Raw genomic sequence first — 18,273 nt, forward strand, 5'->3', positions numbered from 1 at the left:
CGCAAGCTGCACTGCCTGCATCTCCGCCTCCAGCTCACTTGTCACAGGATTTGATTGACAGCAGCAGGAGCAATCTGCCTTGTGAGGAGGGAGAGAGCGATGAGAGCCTCTGCTCTCAGGCACAGCGAGTAATTCTTATTTTGAAGCTAACTTTTAGAATCTGAATGTTTGATTTTATCAATGTTACTGTTCTTTCACAAAATAGGGCTCACACCTAACGTTTTATGTGGACTTAGAACCCTCAAATAGGCAGAAAAGAAATGAATGGTACTGGTCGATGGTAAATACTCCACCTATGTAATAATAGGTGGATGCGTGTTAAAAGGGTTTTGCAAAAAAAATTAAATTAAAAAAACATCAGTTTTAGAGCTCTTGTACAGTTGTCATTTTCTTTTCTTTTATTCTTTTTTATATTTATTACATGTTTTATATACAGTGTATTGTCATTAAAAACTATTAATAAATATATATTGCCTTAGCAAAATATGTCCAATCTTGTATTTTTAAAAAAACTATTACCATCAGACTTATGCCTACATCACATTACTGAAATCAGCTTCTCACATAAAATATTCCACTTTGTTTGAATTTCATAGTCTTGTGGAGAAGATCTGATCAAGGTGCTCACTAAAAGCACAGTTTCGCTTGTGCAAAATTTGCTTCCCACCAAAATATTTTGCAGCTCATCGCACTGTTCTTTAGGAAGCCACTGGTATGGCAGTATAATAGAACAGCTTTCTATACAACCATTTTTTATAGCCATTGTCAATTTCACATCTATAACTGAATCCTCATGAAGAATCTGAAAGGAAGTCACAATGTCAAACTTTGGTGTTTTTCCATAAATCCACTCCCAGGTGCACAAATCATGCTTCTTTTGAGATATGCCAGGAAAGATGGTTTCATCAGTTGGGTCAACCACCTGAATATGTGGCTTGTTATCATACTCAAAACTGTATTCTTTGGCCACTGCATCCATGACAGTTTCACATGTCAAAGACGAATGAGCTTGGGACAGATTTCGTACCGGTGAGGGAACACTAGGTGTGGCATTACTCTGTATGCCTGTGCATGGACTTTGCAACACTAGTGGTAGGACAGAGCTGTCTGCATCACACAGCAAGGTACAGTGGTGATAGGCAACAGTTCTTCCAAGCTTAGATGCAGTCCCTGAAATTTTGTATTCGCCATCTAAGAGCAGGTCATATCTTTGCGTTGCTTGGACATTCAAAAGTGGTTCCAATTCTTTAAGAGCTCTAATAACCAAATTTAAGTTTTCCATTCGATCATACTTTTTCTTTGAGGTAAAAAAAGTTAGGTTAACATTGCCCAGGTCATGATACACTGTCCCACCGCCACTTCTTCTCCTTGCCAGGCCAATTCCTTTTCCTCTCATCAAATGGAGGTTACATTCTTTCCATGGATTTTGGTGACGGCCAATTACCACTGTTGGCGAATTCCTCCATAGAAACAGAACGTTCTTCTCTTCTAGGTTCATGTGATCATGAATCCAATCTTCTACAGCCAGGTTCTCATAAACATTGCTGGAAACAGACTGCAAAATGAGACCTTGTCTTACTGAACTTCCAAACCTAACAACTGATGTATGAAAAGAAACTGGTAGTCTGATTCTTCTTAAAGTTGACTGGATCAACATCATTTTTCACTAACGGAAAAAAACAAAAATGTTAGACAATTGAAATTTCATGTACATTTTATTCGAACATGAACAGACATGAAGTGAAATGGAAACAAAACAAAAATGTTTTGCACACCATTACTTGTCCAAATATTGTATACAGCTTTCCATAAATATGTACCCCCTTGGACTTTGACATTTATACATTTTCACAACTTAAGCCACCAATCTATAATGCAGAAGCAGCTCCAGCTGAGATTCGAGAAACCATTTATGAGGGTCGTGTTGCCAATGAAGCCAACTGAGGTGGTCGCCTCAGGCTGCACTCTTTGAGGCATGGAGGCCATATTGGAACATTCACCCTTACTCTGCGCTTATCAAATACACTGCCGGCATGGTCCTTTATTAATGGGACAACCATAATTTTTTAAAGCCTGTTATCTGAATTATGGTGCTTTTCGTCAAGAATTTGGCTTTCTCTTCTTGGTTCTTAGAGTTGGCACCTAGATGAGGCAGTGCATTCCCTCATACAGGAGCCAGCGGCAAAATCCTGGAACAGACTTTTGCCTCCCTGATGATGCAAGTAAAGAAGATGGTGGCGTGCAACGACAGATCACAGCTAGATACACTGTACATGCAAGTATGCATTTTTGGGATAACCCAGTAAAAAAGGTAAGAGAGGATTTAAAAAATACTACTATGGGGTGGTGACGTTCCTCTTTAAATTAGTGTTTTTTCCCACCAGCTGCTACATCACTACAGGACAGGGATGAGCTTAGGCATGTTTGGACCGTGTCCAATCACGTCTGCGCTATCCTGCCAGGAAATTGTGAAAGCAGAAAGCAAAATCATAGGTTGAGGAGGCAAGTGGTAGGCATACATGCAGCTGTTGTGTGGAGTGTGCCTCCACCGCCTGTTATTGGCTGTTGGCTTTGACAGCTTTGCTGTGGGAAAGCTCAGGTGGGTCCAGACTCATGTCTGAACAATCCTGACCTCATCACAGCTACAGGATACAGTAGTCACATATTGCCCAGTGGGAGGAACCATGGCATACAGTGTAAAACACACTATCAAACACCCACAAAAGTGTCACATAGATTTGACTCCCCATACACCAGAAAGGTAAGTATTTAACAGGTTCTTTAAGAGGGGAGCTGTGTTTAGATTTTATGATCAGAGCAACAGGAGGGGTAGGCAACATTTGAGAGGTAGAGATCTAACTGGACATTATGGAAGAGATCACCAGGGTGCGGCTTTTTTTTTTAAAGAAATTAACTAGCAAGATCCCAATAAAAAGTAAAGTAAGCATGAAAAAAAATTATAAAAATCTTCTAAAATGAATATCACTGTAGAAATAGATCTCTTAAGCAGAACACATGGAGAGGACCCTGGTTTACTGGAGCCTTCCATACCTAATAAGAATATTAGCAGAGCCAGTGCATATTTCTGAGAAGTAGCAACATAAGATGTGTTTGTGATGTTGATTTTTTCAGATTCCTGGCGAGCTTAAAGCGGGAGTCTGCCGGGACTCCGCGTTTTTTTTTTTTTTTAAAGTCAGCAGCTACAAATACTGCAGCTGCTGACTTTTAAAATAGTGACACTTACCTGTCCAGCGCGCCCGCGATGTCAGCACCCGAAGCCGATCTCTAGATCGTCACTCGAGTGCTGCCGCCGCCATCTTGGGTATGGGAATCAGGAAATGGAGCCTTTCGGCTTCATTTCCCGGTTCCCTACTGCGCATGCGTGAGCCGCGCTGCGCAATGAGGACGGTCCCCGCTGCCTCTGGGATCTGTGTGTTTCCCAGCAGGCAGCGGGGCACTTGCGGAAGGGGGCGGGCACTTGCGGAAAGGGGCGTAATCTACGCCCCTTTCCGCAGAGAGCTAGCCTGGAAGTGGGTGCAGTTACCTGGATTATCCAGGTAACTGCACCCCCCTCCCCCCTGAAAGGTGCCAATTGTGGCGCCGGAGGGGGGGAGGATTCCGATGAGCGGAAGGTCCATTTTAGGGTGGACCTCCGCTTTAACCCCAAAGGGTCGAGTTTCTTCTCATGCGGTGACAAGCCTGTGTGTGTGGCCCACGAATATAAGAACTTTTATCACCTATAAGGAATTTGACTCACATAAACCACTCCATTGGACTTTTTTCGCTTATATGAGGAATAATATAAGAGCGTGTCATATGTTGACGGATTAACATGAGCGCTGCTATGGCAGTTTGAAGTCGCATGACATTTTGGACTTTTTTAATTGGCATTGGTTTTATGTATGATTTATTTTATAGTAGCTGCTAACACAAATGGTTTTAGTTTATAAGCTATAGTTTTGACATTTGTTGCCTTGAAGGGGTGTTTGTCCTTGGCGCTGAGCGGCACTGTTGGGCCGTGTTTGTGCACTTTGTGTTATACCTTAAAAGTTAGCTTCAGGGAGAAACAACATTCATTTTCATTTCACAATTTTTTCATGTCTGGGGAGTAATTGGTTACCCCCAAAGGCTGATGCCAGAGTTCATCATGAAAGTATAACATCTGGTACTGCGATTACTTTGTTCGAGGCCTACTTATCTGCCCTGATTTCTGGCCAGTGTAAGTAGTATGTAGGACAGTGTACAGGGTTCATAAATATGCACAGCAATTTACAGGGGTAAGTAGTATGCAGAGCAGCATACAGAGGTCAGTAGGATGTGGGGAAGAGTACAGAGGTCAGTATTAGGTAGGGCAGTGTACATAGCAGCGCTGGGGAAAAAAATTGATATAAATCTTGAATAGAATTGAGAGGTCAAATTGATTCAAAATTTTAGCAAATCATTTTTTTTTTTTTTTTTTACCAGCAGTGGCACCGCGCCGGTCCAGAGGTGCTGCGGGCAGGAGTTTTCAGGCGAGGCCGTGGCTTCGACCTAGTCCTCGCCTAAAAACACCTGCCCACAGCTCCTCAGGACCGGCGCGGTGTCCATCAGAAAAAAAAACAAAAAAAAAACAACTTGATTCGAATCGTGAATCAAGTTTTTTTTTTTTTTTAAACGCAGATTTTGTTTTTTTCGAAAATCACCCAGCTCTAGTACAGAGACCAGTAAGATATAGAGCAGTGTGCAGAGGTCAGTAGTAGGTAGGTAATAGTACAGAGGTCAGTAATATGTGGGGCAGTGTAGAGAGGTCAGTAGTATGTAGGGCAGAGTACAGCAGTATGTAGGGCAAAGTACAGAGGTCAGTAGTATGTAGGGTAAAGTACAGAGCTCAGTAGTCTGTAGGGCAGAGTACGGAGCTCAGTAGTCTGTAGGGCAGAGTACGGAGCTCAGTAGTCTGTAGGGCAGAGTACGGAGCTCAGTAGTCTGTAGGGCAGAGTACGGAGCTCAGTAGTCTGTAGGGCAGAGTACGGAGCTCAGTAGTCTGTAGGGCAGAGTACGGAGCTCAGTAGTCTGTAGGGCAGAGTACGGAGCTCAGTAGTCTGTAGGGCAGAGTACGGAGCTCAGTAGTCTGTAGGGCAGAGTACGGAGCTCAGTAGTCTGTAGGGCAGAGTACGGAGCTCAGTAGTCTGTAGGGCAGAGTACGGAGCTCAGTAGTCTGTAGGGCAGAGTACGGAGCTCAGTAGTCTGTAGGGCAGAGTACGGAGCTCAGTAGTCTGTAGGGCAGAGTACGGAACTCAGTAGTCTGTAGGGCAGAGTACGGAGCTCAGTAGTCTGTAGGGCAAAGTACAGAGGTCAGTAGTCTGTAGGGTAAAGTACAGAGGTCAGTAGTCTGTAGGGCAGAGTACAGAGCTCAGTAGTCTGTAGGGCAGAGTACAGAGCTCAGTAGTCTGTAGGGCAGAGTACAGAGCTCAGTAGTCTGTAGGGCAGAGTACAGAGCTCAGTAGTCTGTAGGGCAGAGTACAGAGCTCAGTAGTCAGTAATGTGTAGGGCAGAGTACAGAGGCCAGTAATGTGTAGGGCAGAGTACAGAGGCCAGCAATCTGTAGGGCAGAGTACAGAGGCCAGCAATCTGTAGGGCAGAGTACAGAGGCCAGCAATCTGTAGGGCAGAGTACAGAGGCCAGCAATCTGTAGGGCAGAGTACAGAGGCCAGCAATCTGTAGGGCAGAGTACAGAGGCCAGCAATCTGTAGGGCAGAGTACAGAGGCCAGCAATCTGTAGGGCAGAGTACAGAGGCCAGCAATCTGTAGGGCAGAGTACAGAGGCCAGCAATCTGTAGGGCAGAGTACAGAGGCCAGCAATCTGTAGGGCAGAGTACAGAGGCCAGCAATCTGTAGGGCAGAGTACAGAGGCCAGCAATCTGTAGGGCAGAGTACAGAGGCCAGCAATCTGTAGGGCAGAGTACAGAGGCCAGCAATCTGTAGGGCAGAGTACAGAGGCCAGCAATCTGTAGGGCAGAGTACAGAGGCCAGCAATCTGTAGGGCAGAGTACAGAGGCCAGCAATCTGTGGGGCAGAGTACAGAGGCCAGCAATCTGTAGGGCAGAGTACAGAGGCCAGCAATCTGTAGGGCAGAGTACAGAGGCCAGCAATCTGTAGGGCAGAGTACAGAGGCCAGCAATCTGTAGGGCAGAGTACAGAGGCCAGCAATCTGTAGGGCAGAGTACAGAGGCCAGCAATCTGTAGGGCAGAGTACAGAGGCCAGCAATCTGTAGGGCAGAGTACAGAGGCCAGCAGTCTGTAGGGCAGAGTACAGAGGCCAGCAGTCTGTAGGGCAGAGTACAGAGGTCAGCAGTCTGTAGGGCAGAGTACAGAGGTCAGCAGTCTGTAGGGCAGAGTACAGAGGTCAGCAGTCTGTAGGGCAGAGTACAGAGGTCAGCAGTCTGTAGGGCAGAGTACAGAGGTCAGTAGTCTGTAGGGCAGAGTACAGAGGTCAGTAGTCTGTAGGGCAGAGTACAGAGGTCAGTAGTCTGTAGGGCAGAGTACAGAGGTCAGTAGTCTGTAGGGCAGAGTACATAGGTCAGTAGTATGTAGGGCAGAGTACAGAGGTCAGTAGTATGTAGGGCAGAGTACAGAGGTCAGTAGTCTGTAGGGCAGTGTACAGAGGTCATTAGTCTGTAGGGCAGTGTACAGAGGCCAGTAGTCTGTATGGCAGTGTACAGAGGCCAGTAGTCTGTAGGGCAGTGTACAGAGGTCAGTAGTCTGTAGGGCAGTGTACAGAGGCCAGTAGTCTGTAGGGCAGTGTACAGAGGCCAGTAGTCTGTAGGGCAGTGTACAGAGGCCAGTAGTCTGTAGGGCAGTGTACAGAGGCCAGTAGTCTGTAGGGCAGTGTACAGAGGCCAGTAGTCTGTAGGGCAGTGTACAGAGGTCAGTAGTCTGTAGGGAGTGTACAGAGATCAGTAGTCTGTAGGGAGTGTACAGAGATCAGTAGTAGGAAGTGCAGTGTACAGAGATCAGTAAGACATAGAGCAGTGTGCAGAGGTCAGTAGTAGGAAGGGCATCGTAAAGTGGTCAGTAGTATGTAGGACACAGTACAGAGGTCAGTAATATTTAGTGCAGAGTACAAAGGTCAATAATATTTAGGGCAAAGTACAGAGGAAAGAAATATTTAGGGTAGTGTACAGAGGCCAGTAGTATGCAGGGCAGTGTACAGAGGCCAGTAGTATGCAGGGCAGTGTACAGAGGCCAGTAGTATGCAGGGCAGTGTACAGAGGCCAGTAGGGTGTAGGGCAGAGTACAGAGGTCAGCAGTATGTAGGGCAGTGTACAGAGGTCAGTACTAGGTAAGGCATCATACAGAGGTAAGTAGTAGGTAAGGCATAGTACAGAGGTCAGTAGTATGTAGGGCAGTGCACAGAGGTGAGTAGTATGTAGGGCAGTGTACAGAGATGGGGAGTAGGTAGGGCAGTGTACAGAGATGGGTAGTAGTTAGGGCAGTGTACAGGGGTCAATAGTAGGTAGGGCAGAGATCAGAAGACAGTAGGATGTAGGGCAGTGTAGAGGTGAGTAATATGTAAAGCAGTGTAGAGGTGTCAATAGGGTGAAGAGATGTGTGTAGGGATCACTGCTATAGGATGTTACATTCTGAACATGGGTGCAACATGTAGCATGATACAAAGGTCAACTTATTATTGACTCTCCTCCAAATACTTACCCGAACCTGATCTGACGCTGCTCTCTCTCTCTCTCCTCATGGGGTTCAGTAAAAGCAGTGGGTCAATCTAATTGAGTGAGGGATCTGGGGGGGGGGGTCGGGCTGAGCCACACGGTGTGTGTCAATGGACACTCAGAGCACAGCTCAGGATCCAGCCTTGCATCATTGGAAGCAGCTCCTATGGCGGCGTTCTTTCAGATTAGCAAACCTGGTAGCGGTGGAACGCATGCGCAGCTGACAGAACATCACTTCTATTACCTAATCTGTTGGGTTCGCTAATCTGACAGAACAGGAGGAGACCAAAGCACCTGCAGGGGACCACAGAACAGGACCTGATTGCTCTATGAAAAAAAAAAAACATTACATAGAGCAGGGAAATATAACGTTTGTTATTTATTAAAAAGTCAACTTTACAGTGATTTTAATGCAAACATTCATACAATGCACTTTATTTTATAAATGTGTGTGCAATGATTACATTTTTGCAGAAAGTGAACAATGTCTTTCCATTTATAAATGAGGTAGAATATGCAAAAATACACGATGGTCTACTATAAAATGTATTGCAGGAAGGAGTCCAGCTTTTCTAGCTATATACCCCATACACGACCAATGTCAGCTCACTTAGGGCACACACAGCACTATTCCCACAGTAAACCACCATGTGACTCCACACAGGCACATCACACATCGTCATCTACATGCGACACAGTCACAATGCGCATGCGTGTTTCCCCGGCCCGAAGGTCTCCTATAGAGAACTAAGATCTCCGGGGCGTCCAATACGGAAGTAGAGACTCTCACCTGTCCGATACACATAAGACCGTTCTCCCTCCGCCTGCTGTCTGAAAGCGAGCACCGATCTTTCCTCCTCCGTGTGTCATGTAGACCCCACCCCTGTGTCCAGTGGGTCCCTCCCTTGTGTGATGTCACTGCTTTGATTGACAGCCCCACCTGTGTGTAGTTCTTAAAACCGTGCTCCTCAGCATTCTTGTACTTCTCTTGTCAGATCACTGATCTTTTTCCAATTAGGACTTGTTAAATACGTTTTAAAAAAAATAATCAGGGGAATTAATAAAACACGTCTAAAATTACAAGGTGCTTTCACACTACAAATATTGGTGCAGCTGATAAATTAATGTACGGACTGTACACAGGTACATGAAAGTGAGGCACGGACCCCATGTTCAGGGGTACTAAGCCTAGGTTCACGTCAGTGGTGCACCGATAACACTTTTTATAGATTGTGTATAAGTACAGATACTTATTTTCAAGTACTCGCCGAACGCCGATTACCGATACTTTTTATTTAATGTCATTGGCAGTGGTACTAATATGCTGGTGAGGTGTGAACAGTGTCAGTCGTTTTTTAGTTTTTTACAATTCATTTTTTTTTTTTTTTTTACAATGTGTATTGTTTTTTGTTATTTTCTTTTTACAATGCTTTATTTTTGGATGGTGCCAGTGTTTTTTATTTTCTTTACAAGTTAACTTTTAAATATTTATTACAATTCTTTCTTTTTTTATTATTATTTTTTTATCAGCCCTGTTGGGGGGGCTTTGCTGAGATATCAGAGGTCTAAACAGACCCCTGACATCTCCCCTTTGAGACAGGGAAAGGGACAGAAAACAGTCCCTTTCTTTGCAGCCTCAGCTGCACTGGACATAAATGGACAGGAGACAGAGGCTCCTCTCCATTCATGAACGGAACTAGAGTAAACACAGTTTACTATGTTCAGTTATAAATGGACAGTCAGTGATCACTAACTCTGTGCATTCAGAAAAGGAAGGAGCCGGTAAATTACATGTTTACCTGCTCCTTCCTCTGCTCTCCATCCCGACAGATCCAGGACATTCGGGGACCAGAGGAGGACAGAGGGGGGCCAGAGGAGGGCACAGAGGGGGACACGGGGGACAGTCAGGGGTGATCGTGGGGGTAGATTTTCAAGCACCAATCTCCCTGCATATCAATAAAGCAGCTGAAAGCCATGGGGGGGGGGGTGGGGAGGAGGAGGAGAAGCGGCTGTCAGCTGCTTTATTGAAATCTATATAGGGAGATCGGTGCTTGAAAATCACCCCCCCACCACCGCACCGATTATCCCCAACTGCCAAGCTATTGGATCAAGCATCGGAGCATTTGCACGAGTACAAGTACATGTGAAAATGCTCGATATCGACACCGTATCGGTGCAGCCCTGGTTCACATATTGGCATATCAGGAATGTGTGCGTAATCGTGCACGTCAACCCGCAGGCAAAACAAGTTACTCTTTAGCAGGGGTTCCATTATTTCCTATTGACACACCCACGCATCAGCAAAACTCACACATTTTCATGCACGCGAAGTTGCATAGTGCCACAACACCATGTGGGTTGGGAACTTCTTTCCGCAGGTTTTTTTTGCGGGTACCCTTGACGTGCAATTGCAAACATGCATGCGCATGTGCAAGCCTAAGATAAGACCAGAGTGTCCATATAACCACTCTTTCTTCAGTGCAACTGAGCTCCCACTTGTCACAGAAAAGGTTTAAAGTTAGGTGGGTGGAGGCTGATGTGGATTCAGGCCCTGGTTCATAATTGAATCACACAGAAACACAGTCTGCATTCCCATGTGACTCAATGCAATGTGATTTTCAGCCCAGTAATTTCAATGGGCTTAAATCACACTGTATGACACCAACAGTAGTGCACTACTTTTCAAAAATGCAACACACCAAATTGCATGGTACTTCCATATCATGTGATCTGGTGCAGGAAAACACATTTGTGATCTGCTTTTGAAATTAGGAATATATTGACAAGAAAAAGAAAAAAGAGCAAAAAGGACTTTGAAGGTTGCCATTATGATCACAAATAGGAAAGAAGAATGGTCTTGTGTTATAGTAAAAATATATAATTTATTTAAATCACAGTGGCAACCTTCAAAGTCCTTTTTCCTGTTTTTTCTTTTTCTTGTTTTTGCTCAATTATTATTGAATGTGGTGCAAAGTTTTGCAATATATGTCTCAAACTTTTTTTGCACTGTATTGACACCCACATAAAACACAGGTTTCCCAGACCGTGTTCTTTTGTGAATGAGTCCTCCATTATTGTTCTCAGCCCCCTCCTCCCCATTAAAGTCTTCAGGTCTCCCCATTAATGTCCATAGACCCCCTCCATTAATGTCCTCAGCACCCTCCCCCCATTCATGTTCTCAGCTCCCCCATCCACATCGCCTCCCTCATTGCTTCCTCCTCCGGTCCTAACTTACACAGTCATGGGCTGACAAAAGCCCAGAACCCAAATTCTAGTCGGCATGGCGGCCTGGCGCCTGGGATTTGTAGCGCCTGACAGTTAGAGCAACAGTATTCTTTTGTGTTTTTCATTTAGGGTTAAAGGCTGTACATAAATACTGTATTTATCGGCGTATAACATGCGCCGGCGTATAACACGCACCCTAAGCTTAGGAGGGAATTTTAAAGAAAAAAACTTTTAGGAGGAAAGTTTAAGGAAAAAAAATTACATTTAAATGCCCATCAATGCAGCCTTATCAGTGTCATTTGCAGCCTTGTCAGTCATTTGCAGCCTTACATGTCATTAGCAGCCTTCCAATGCAGGCATGGCGGCCTGGCGCCTGGGATTTGTAGCGCCCTGGCAGTTACAGCAACAGTATTCTTTTGTGTTTTTCATTTAGGGTTAAAGGCTGTACATAAATACTGTATTTATCGGCGTATAACACGCGCAGGCGTATAACACGCACCCTAAGTTTAGGAGGGAATTTTAAAGAAAAAACTTTTAGGAGGAAAGTTTAAGGAAAAAAACTTATATTTAAATGCCCATCAATGCAGCCTTATCAGTTTCTTTTGCAGGCTTTCCATTTAAAAATGGCACCACCGAGATACAGAGCGGATGTCCTGTGTATCTCGGCGGAGCTCGGTAGCTCTCGGCCGTTCTTGGCTATTTTCGGCCGCACTCGGCCATTCTCTGCGGCTTTCGGCTGTTCTCGGCGGCTTTCGGCTGAAAATAGCCAAGAGCGGCCGGAAATAGCCGAAAGCTGCCGAGACCAGCAGAAAAGGCAGAAGAGCTCGCAATCGGCGTATAACACGCAACCATTATTTTCCCCTGATTTTAAGGGGAAAAAAGTGTGTGTTATACGCCGATAAATATGGTAAATAAAATCTGGCCATTGTATGCACCCCTGTCAATGTTAAATGTTTTTTCCCAACCCTCCAACTTACACTTTTGTCACACAGCTTGGTCTGTTGGAGGAAGTTGAGAAACAAGACACACTGGTTGGATCACCAGATAATATAGTTATGTTGTGGGGGTTAATGCCAGTGTCAGATTTCATTATATTTGGGATTTTTAATATTGCCTATACAGTAGGTCACACTTGGCGATTTGGAATCTCTGGCAGAATCTCTCCCATTCTGCCTCTGACTCTAAATCGCAGCAAAATCCCAGTTAATATCTAAAATATGTGATAGCGCTTCTGCAATCTGACAAATAATACATAAATCCAATAATATGCAATAAACGCATATGCTAAATAAATATACAATTAAATAGTACCAAATTGTATCAAATTGCAATGTAACTGTAATGTCTGCCTTTATTTTGTTAAGCGCTGCGCAAACTGCTGGCGCTATATAAAACTTCTATAATAATAATAATAGTAAATATATAATAAGTTTATTGAAACAAAAAATCTTCTTATGTAGAATGTACTTCAAATTACACTGTAGGAAGAAAAAAAAAAAAAGTGATCCTCAAATAAAAAATGTAAATAAATCCAATATTATTGTGCAAGAAACACATGCTGAAAAAATGAACAGTCCAATAATATATATATATTAGGGCTGCAACTAACGATTATTTTCATAATCGATTAGTTGGCCGATTATTGTTTCGATTAATCGGTTAATAACCTTAAAAAATAAACGTTGAAGTTCATTTTCAACCACAGTGAAGGGAACATTTTGGAAATAATAGAAAACTTCTTGGTCAAAGGAATTTTCAGACAGTGTATGTGTTTTTTGCTCAGAAATTAAGTGAAAATTTCAAACAACATTCTTTCATTCAGCGAATGTACAATAGATTTTTCATCTGAATATTCTCACCTGAAAATTGATCCGTGCGGCCAGCATAAGGCTCGTTACACACCTATGCAGTTTTTGCTTTTGATCGGTTTCTGCCATGCTTTTTCCTGTGCGTTTTGGTTTTTGCGCACGTAATTTTACTGCAATTTGCGTTTTTGCTTTTTTTTTTCCGGCAGATTAAAAAACACAAATTGCTGCAAAAACACATTACATTCTTTTCTGCAGCTTCTACATTGAAGTATATTGAACCAAAAAAGCACCGCTTTGCGTTAAAAGTCCCCAACCCTTTCCAAATATGCAGCGGCTGAAAAAAGCCCAGATATGAACGTGTCCCATAGGAAACCATGTAAATGAACTGTAGTGCGTTTCTGCAAAAAGCACCAATAAACATATAGATGTGAACCAGGCCTAAGATGTTTAGTAACATAATGGGGTTAAAAAGACTAAAATTAGCCCTTTATAGTACAAAAAAGCAGATAATCACTACTGGAAGGGGTTCATTTTTTTACTGTAGAACAGTGAAAGTAATATTTACAGTAGTGATTATATTTTTGTACTATAAAGAATCAGAATGGTTAAAAAAGGCAATTCTAAAAACTGTGCCATGGTGGTGTGCACTGAAGAGTAAGACATGCTGTATTTTTTGCATCTCAATGCGCTGATATGAATGATATGTCATTCTGTGACATTTCCATAAAGTTACAACAGAAAAAAATTAAACCATGCGTTACGCCATTATAACAAATCGCTACTTCAACCAAACCCATCAATGTAACTGTTTTCCACAATAGTTACATTCAAGGAATGCTGTAAATGATAACTGTCACAGTTGCTTGAGCTTTCAACTGAACTGTCAAGCCATCTAGTGGTTAGTATCGTAACTGATCACATGTGCAGCACCATGGCAACTACAGATCAAACAGAGGATATGATTGCAGCCTTGATGGCTGTGAGTGTAAACGATAGGAGGGTTTAGTTCTGCTTTCACAGTGCACACCAGTGTCTGCGGTATAAGGCATACTGCTGCTGTGAATGGGCCCTAGGGACACTTGTGAACGGTTTTTGTTTTCCTGCATTTGACATGTTTTTTTTTTAGAATGCACATCAAACGCAGGTCAGTGAAATCCTATAAACTTTAGGGGTTGTTCACACTAGTCTGCACAAGATAATGAGCCGCTTTCCTGTGCATGATATAAACAAAAAAGTCAGCGCTACTACCCATACATCACATAGATAGCAGAGCTCCCAGGTGCTCGATCCACAGTCGTTGGCTGAGTAGGGAAATGAGGAAAAGATGATTCGCGCTCCGCTGATTGCTCTTAAAACATGTAGTATTTATTAACCACTTTCAGACCGGACCATTTTGCTGGTAAATGACCAGAGGTCTTTTTACACTTTGGCACTGCGCTGCTTTAACTGGTAATTGCGCGGTCATGCAATGTTGTACCCAAACAAAATTTGCGTCCTTTTCTTCCCACAAATAGAGCTTTCTTTTGATGGTATTTGATTGCCTCTGCGATTTTTATTTTTTGCGATATAAACGTAAAAAGACCGCAAATTTTGAAAAAAAATGATATTTTCTACTTTTTGTTATTAGAAAAATCCAATAAACTCAATTTTAGTCATACATTTAGGCCAAAATGTATTCAGCCACATGTCTTTGGTAAAAAAAAAGTCAATAATTGTATATTTATTGGTTTGCGCAAAAGTTGTCACATCTACAAACTAAGGTACGTTTTCTGGAATTTACGCAGCTTTTAGTTTACGACTGCCTATCTCATTTCTTGAGGTGCTAAAATGGCAGGGCAGTACAAAACCCCCCCAAATGATTTTTTTTTTTTTTTTTACACAAAGTTGTCACTAAATGATATATTGCTCACACATGCTATGGGCGTATGTGAAATGACACCCCAAAATAAATTCTGCTGCTTCTCCTGAGTACGGGGATACCACATATGTGGGACTTTTTGGGAGCCTAGCCGCGTACGGGGCCCCGAAAACCAAGCACCGCCTTCAGGCTTTCTAAGGGCGTAAATTTTTGAGTTCACTTCTCACTACCTATCACAGTTTTGAAGGCCATAAAATGCCAAGATGGCACAAAACCCCCACAAATGACCCCATTTTAGAAAGTAGACACCCCAAGCTATTTGCTGAGAGGCATGTTGAGTTCATGGAATATTTTATATTTTGCCACAAGTTGCGGGAAAATTACAAACTTTTTTTTTTTTTTTTTTTTTTTCACAAAGTTGTCACTAAATGATATATTGCTCACACATGCCATGGGCATATGTGAAATGACACCCCAAAATAAATTCTGCTGCTTCTCCTGAGTACGGGGATACCACATATGTGGGACTTTTTGGGAGCCTAGCCGCGTACGGGGCCCCGAAAACCAAGCACCGCCTTCAGGCTTTCTAAGGGCGTAAATTTTTGAGTTCACTTCTCACTACCTATTACAGTTTTGAAGGCCATAAAATGCCAAGATGGCACAAAACCCCCACAAATGACCCCATTTTAGAAAGTAGACACCCCAAGCTATTTGCTGAGAGGCATGTTGAGTCCATGGAATATTTTATATTTTGCCACAAGTTGCGGGAAAATTACAAACTTTTTTTTTTTTTTTTTTTTTTTCACAAAGTTGTCACTAAATGATATATTGCTCACGCATGCCATGGGCATATGTGAAATGACACCCCAAAATAAATTCTGCTGCTTCTCCTGAGTACGGGGATACCACATATGTGGGACTTTTTGGGAGCCTAGCCGCGTACGGGGCCCCGAAAACCAAGCACCGCCTTCAGGCTTTCTAAGGGCGTTACAGTTTTGAAGGCCATAAAATGCCAAGATGGCACAAACCCCCCCCAAATGACCCCATTTTGGAAAGTAGACACCCCTAAATTTAGGGGTACACTAGTGAGACTAGGTAATAAATGGCGGGTGCCCTGAAACTATAAAAAAATAACTAACCAACCAGCGTCACCTGTAACAGTTATATGGTGATCACTGGTGAAAGGGTTAACTAGGGGGCAATCAGGGGGCTTTATGCGGTAGTATATGGGGGTCCCTGGCGCTATAAAAAGCTGCGGCGAACCTAAATACCTACCTGCCTAACTAGCGTCACCTGTGACACTAATACAGCGATCAGAAAAACGATCGCTTATTAGGCTGGGTTCACACTGGAGCGATGCGGGAACGCCACGAATGCGCGGCGGGTTCCCGCATCGCATGCCTCCCGGCGGCAGTTCACACTGCCCTATGCGAACTGCTGGGAGTGTCAGTGAAATGTTACTGACACCCCCAGATCAGTTCGCATATCGCAGTGCGATCTGCAAACTCGGATCGCATGGTGTGAACACCCATGCGATCCGATTCTGCTGCGGGCCAAAAAAAGGGTCCCGTGCGAATTTGCGGCGGGTGCGGCGGGTGCGGCGAATGGCTGAACTCGAATCGCACAGAGATCGGATGTGATTTGCACTGCAGTGCGGTGCGAATCACATCCGTTCTCAAACCGCTGCAATGTGAACCCAGCCTTAGTGACACTGGCGACGGGGGGTGATCACGGGGTTAAACCTTTATTGGGGGGGTTAGGGGGGTACCTTAGAACTAAAGGGGGCTAACCCTAACTGCCCTAACAGTTATTAGTCACAAATGACACCCGCCGGGTGATCAGGGGGTTAAACCTTTATTAGGTAATAAATGGCGGGTGCCCTGAAACTATAAAAAAATAACTAACCAACCAGCGTCACCTGTAACAGTTATATGGTGATCACTGGTGAAAGGGTTAACTAGGGGGCAATCAGGGGGCTTTATGCGGTAGTATATGGGGGTCCCTGGCGCTATAAAAAGCTGCGGCGAACCTAAATACCTACCTGCCTAACTAGCGTCACCTGTGACACTAATACGGCGATCAGAAAAATGATCGCTTATTAGGCTGGGTTCACACTGGAGCGATGCGGAAACGCCGCGAATCCGCGGCGGGTTCCCGCATCGCATGCCTCCCGGCGGCAGTTCACACTGCCCTATGCAAACTGCTGGGAGTGTCAGTGAAATGTTACTGACACCCCCAGATCAGTTCGCATATCGCAGTGCGATCTGCAAACTCGGATCGCATGGTGTGAACACCCATGCGATCCGATTCTGCTGCGGGCCAAAAAAAGGGTCCCGTGCGAATTTGCGGCGGGTGTGGCGGGTGCGGCGGGTGCGGCGAATGGCTGAACTCGAATCGCACAGAGATCGGATGTGATTTGCACTGCAGTGCGGTGCGAATCACATTCGTTCTCATAAACCGCTGCAATGTGAACCCAGCCTTAGTGACACTGGCGACGGGGGGTGATCACGGGGTTAAACCTTTATTGGGGGGGGTTAGGGGGGCACATTAGAACTAAAGGGGGCTAACTCTAACTGCCCTAACAGTTATTACAGTCACAAATGACACCAATGCAAAAAAAAAAAAAAAAAAAAAAAAAAAATGACATTGGTGTCACTGTGACTGGGGGGCAGGGGTAATTGGGGGGGTGATCGGGGGGTAAAGGGGGGGTGTGAGTGTGCCTGGCATGTTCTACTGTGTGTGTAGAGTGTTGGTGCAACTCACCGATCCGCTCTCCTCCGTGTCGGAACGAAAACTACCGACACGGAGGAGAGAATACATCACTTCCTCTCCTGTGTTTACATTACAGGAGAGGAAGTGATGTCACCGGGGATTTCCATTCGTCGAGAGCGATCGCGAGGGGGTGGCCATGAATGAATGGCCGCCCCCTCATCCCGGATCGCTCTCGACGGAATGCCGACCGCCGCAGGCACCGGGGGGGGGGCCCGATCGGGCCCCCCACCCGCGGGCAGGCAGGGACTTATATATACGCCCATATGCCTGCCCGTGCCATTCTGCCGACGTATATCGTCGTGCGGCGGTCGGCAAGTGGTTAACAAGCCACAGTGACCAAACGCAAATAAGAAAGGTTGACGCGTTTCAGCCTATAAGGCCTTAGTCATAACCACCTAACCAAACGCATAACCAAACGCTTTCCCGTGCATGCCTTTTTACAATTTACCTTTATTATTATCATTTTTTTTTTACATGAATGAATAGTCACAGTAACATTTCATTCATAAAGAGGCTGTTCAGTGCCAAGATTCTGTGTAAACACAATCCCAGGACCTGCTGCCCATAAATACCTGTATGTGGGCATACGTCAGAGGTTGCATAAAGCACTTGCACAGACATTACACTCTGATCGCATATTGTCTGCATTTGGGGCATACCTCATCAATCCTTGATGCATACGCATGTACAACCGCATCTTCTAATTGATGACAATGGAGGGGCTGTACACAGCACCTGCTGGTCCAAGGAAAATGTTTACGCAGGCTCTGGATTCTGCGCTCCTCTTCAGATGTGGGCATGTGCCCTAATTAAGGAACACACATGCCAGGTCAGAGGCTGCGTCTTACCTGCTTTTTGCTGCATTTCTGAAACAGGTCAGATGCAACGTTTGAACTGCAGGCAAAGT

The 18,273-nt window shown here is 44.4% G+C and overlaps 1 protein-coding gene across 1 annotated transcript; it reads right to left on the bottom strand.

Annotated features, from left to right (window-relative positions):
* Positions 1-372: 372 nt before the first annotated feature.
* LIPT1 (lipoyltransferase 1) lies at positions 373-8,020 on the bottom strand. Its single transcript, XM_077482742.1, has 2 exons — positions 7,948-8,020; positions 373-1,666 (listed from the first exon to the last, which is right to left on the bottom strand). Exon 2 carries the CDS (start codon positions 1,658-1,660, stop codon positions 539-541), a length of 1,122 nt encoding a protein of 373 aa, XP_077338868.1. The 5' UTR covers positions 1,661-1,666; positions 7,948-8,020; the 3' UTR covers positions 373-538.
* Positions 8,021-18,273: the final 10,253 nt, after the last annotated feature.

The sequence above is a fragment of the Lithobates pipiens genome, unplaced genomic scaffold, assembly GCF_037356315.1.
Source record: "Lithobates pipiens isolate NorthernLeopardFrog02 unplaced genomic scaffold, aLitPip1_a1.2 Scaffold_16, whole genome shotgun sequence".
Lineage (NCBI taxonomy): Eukaryota > Metazoa > Chordata > Amphibia > Anura > Ranidae > Lithobates > Lithobates pipiens.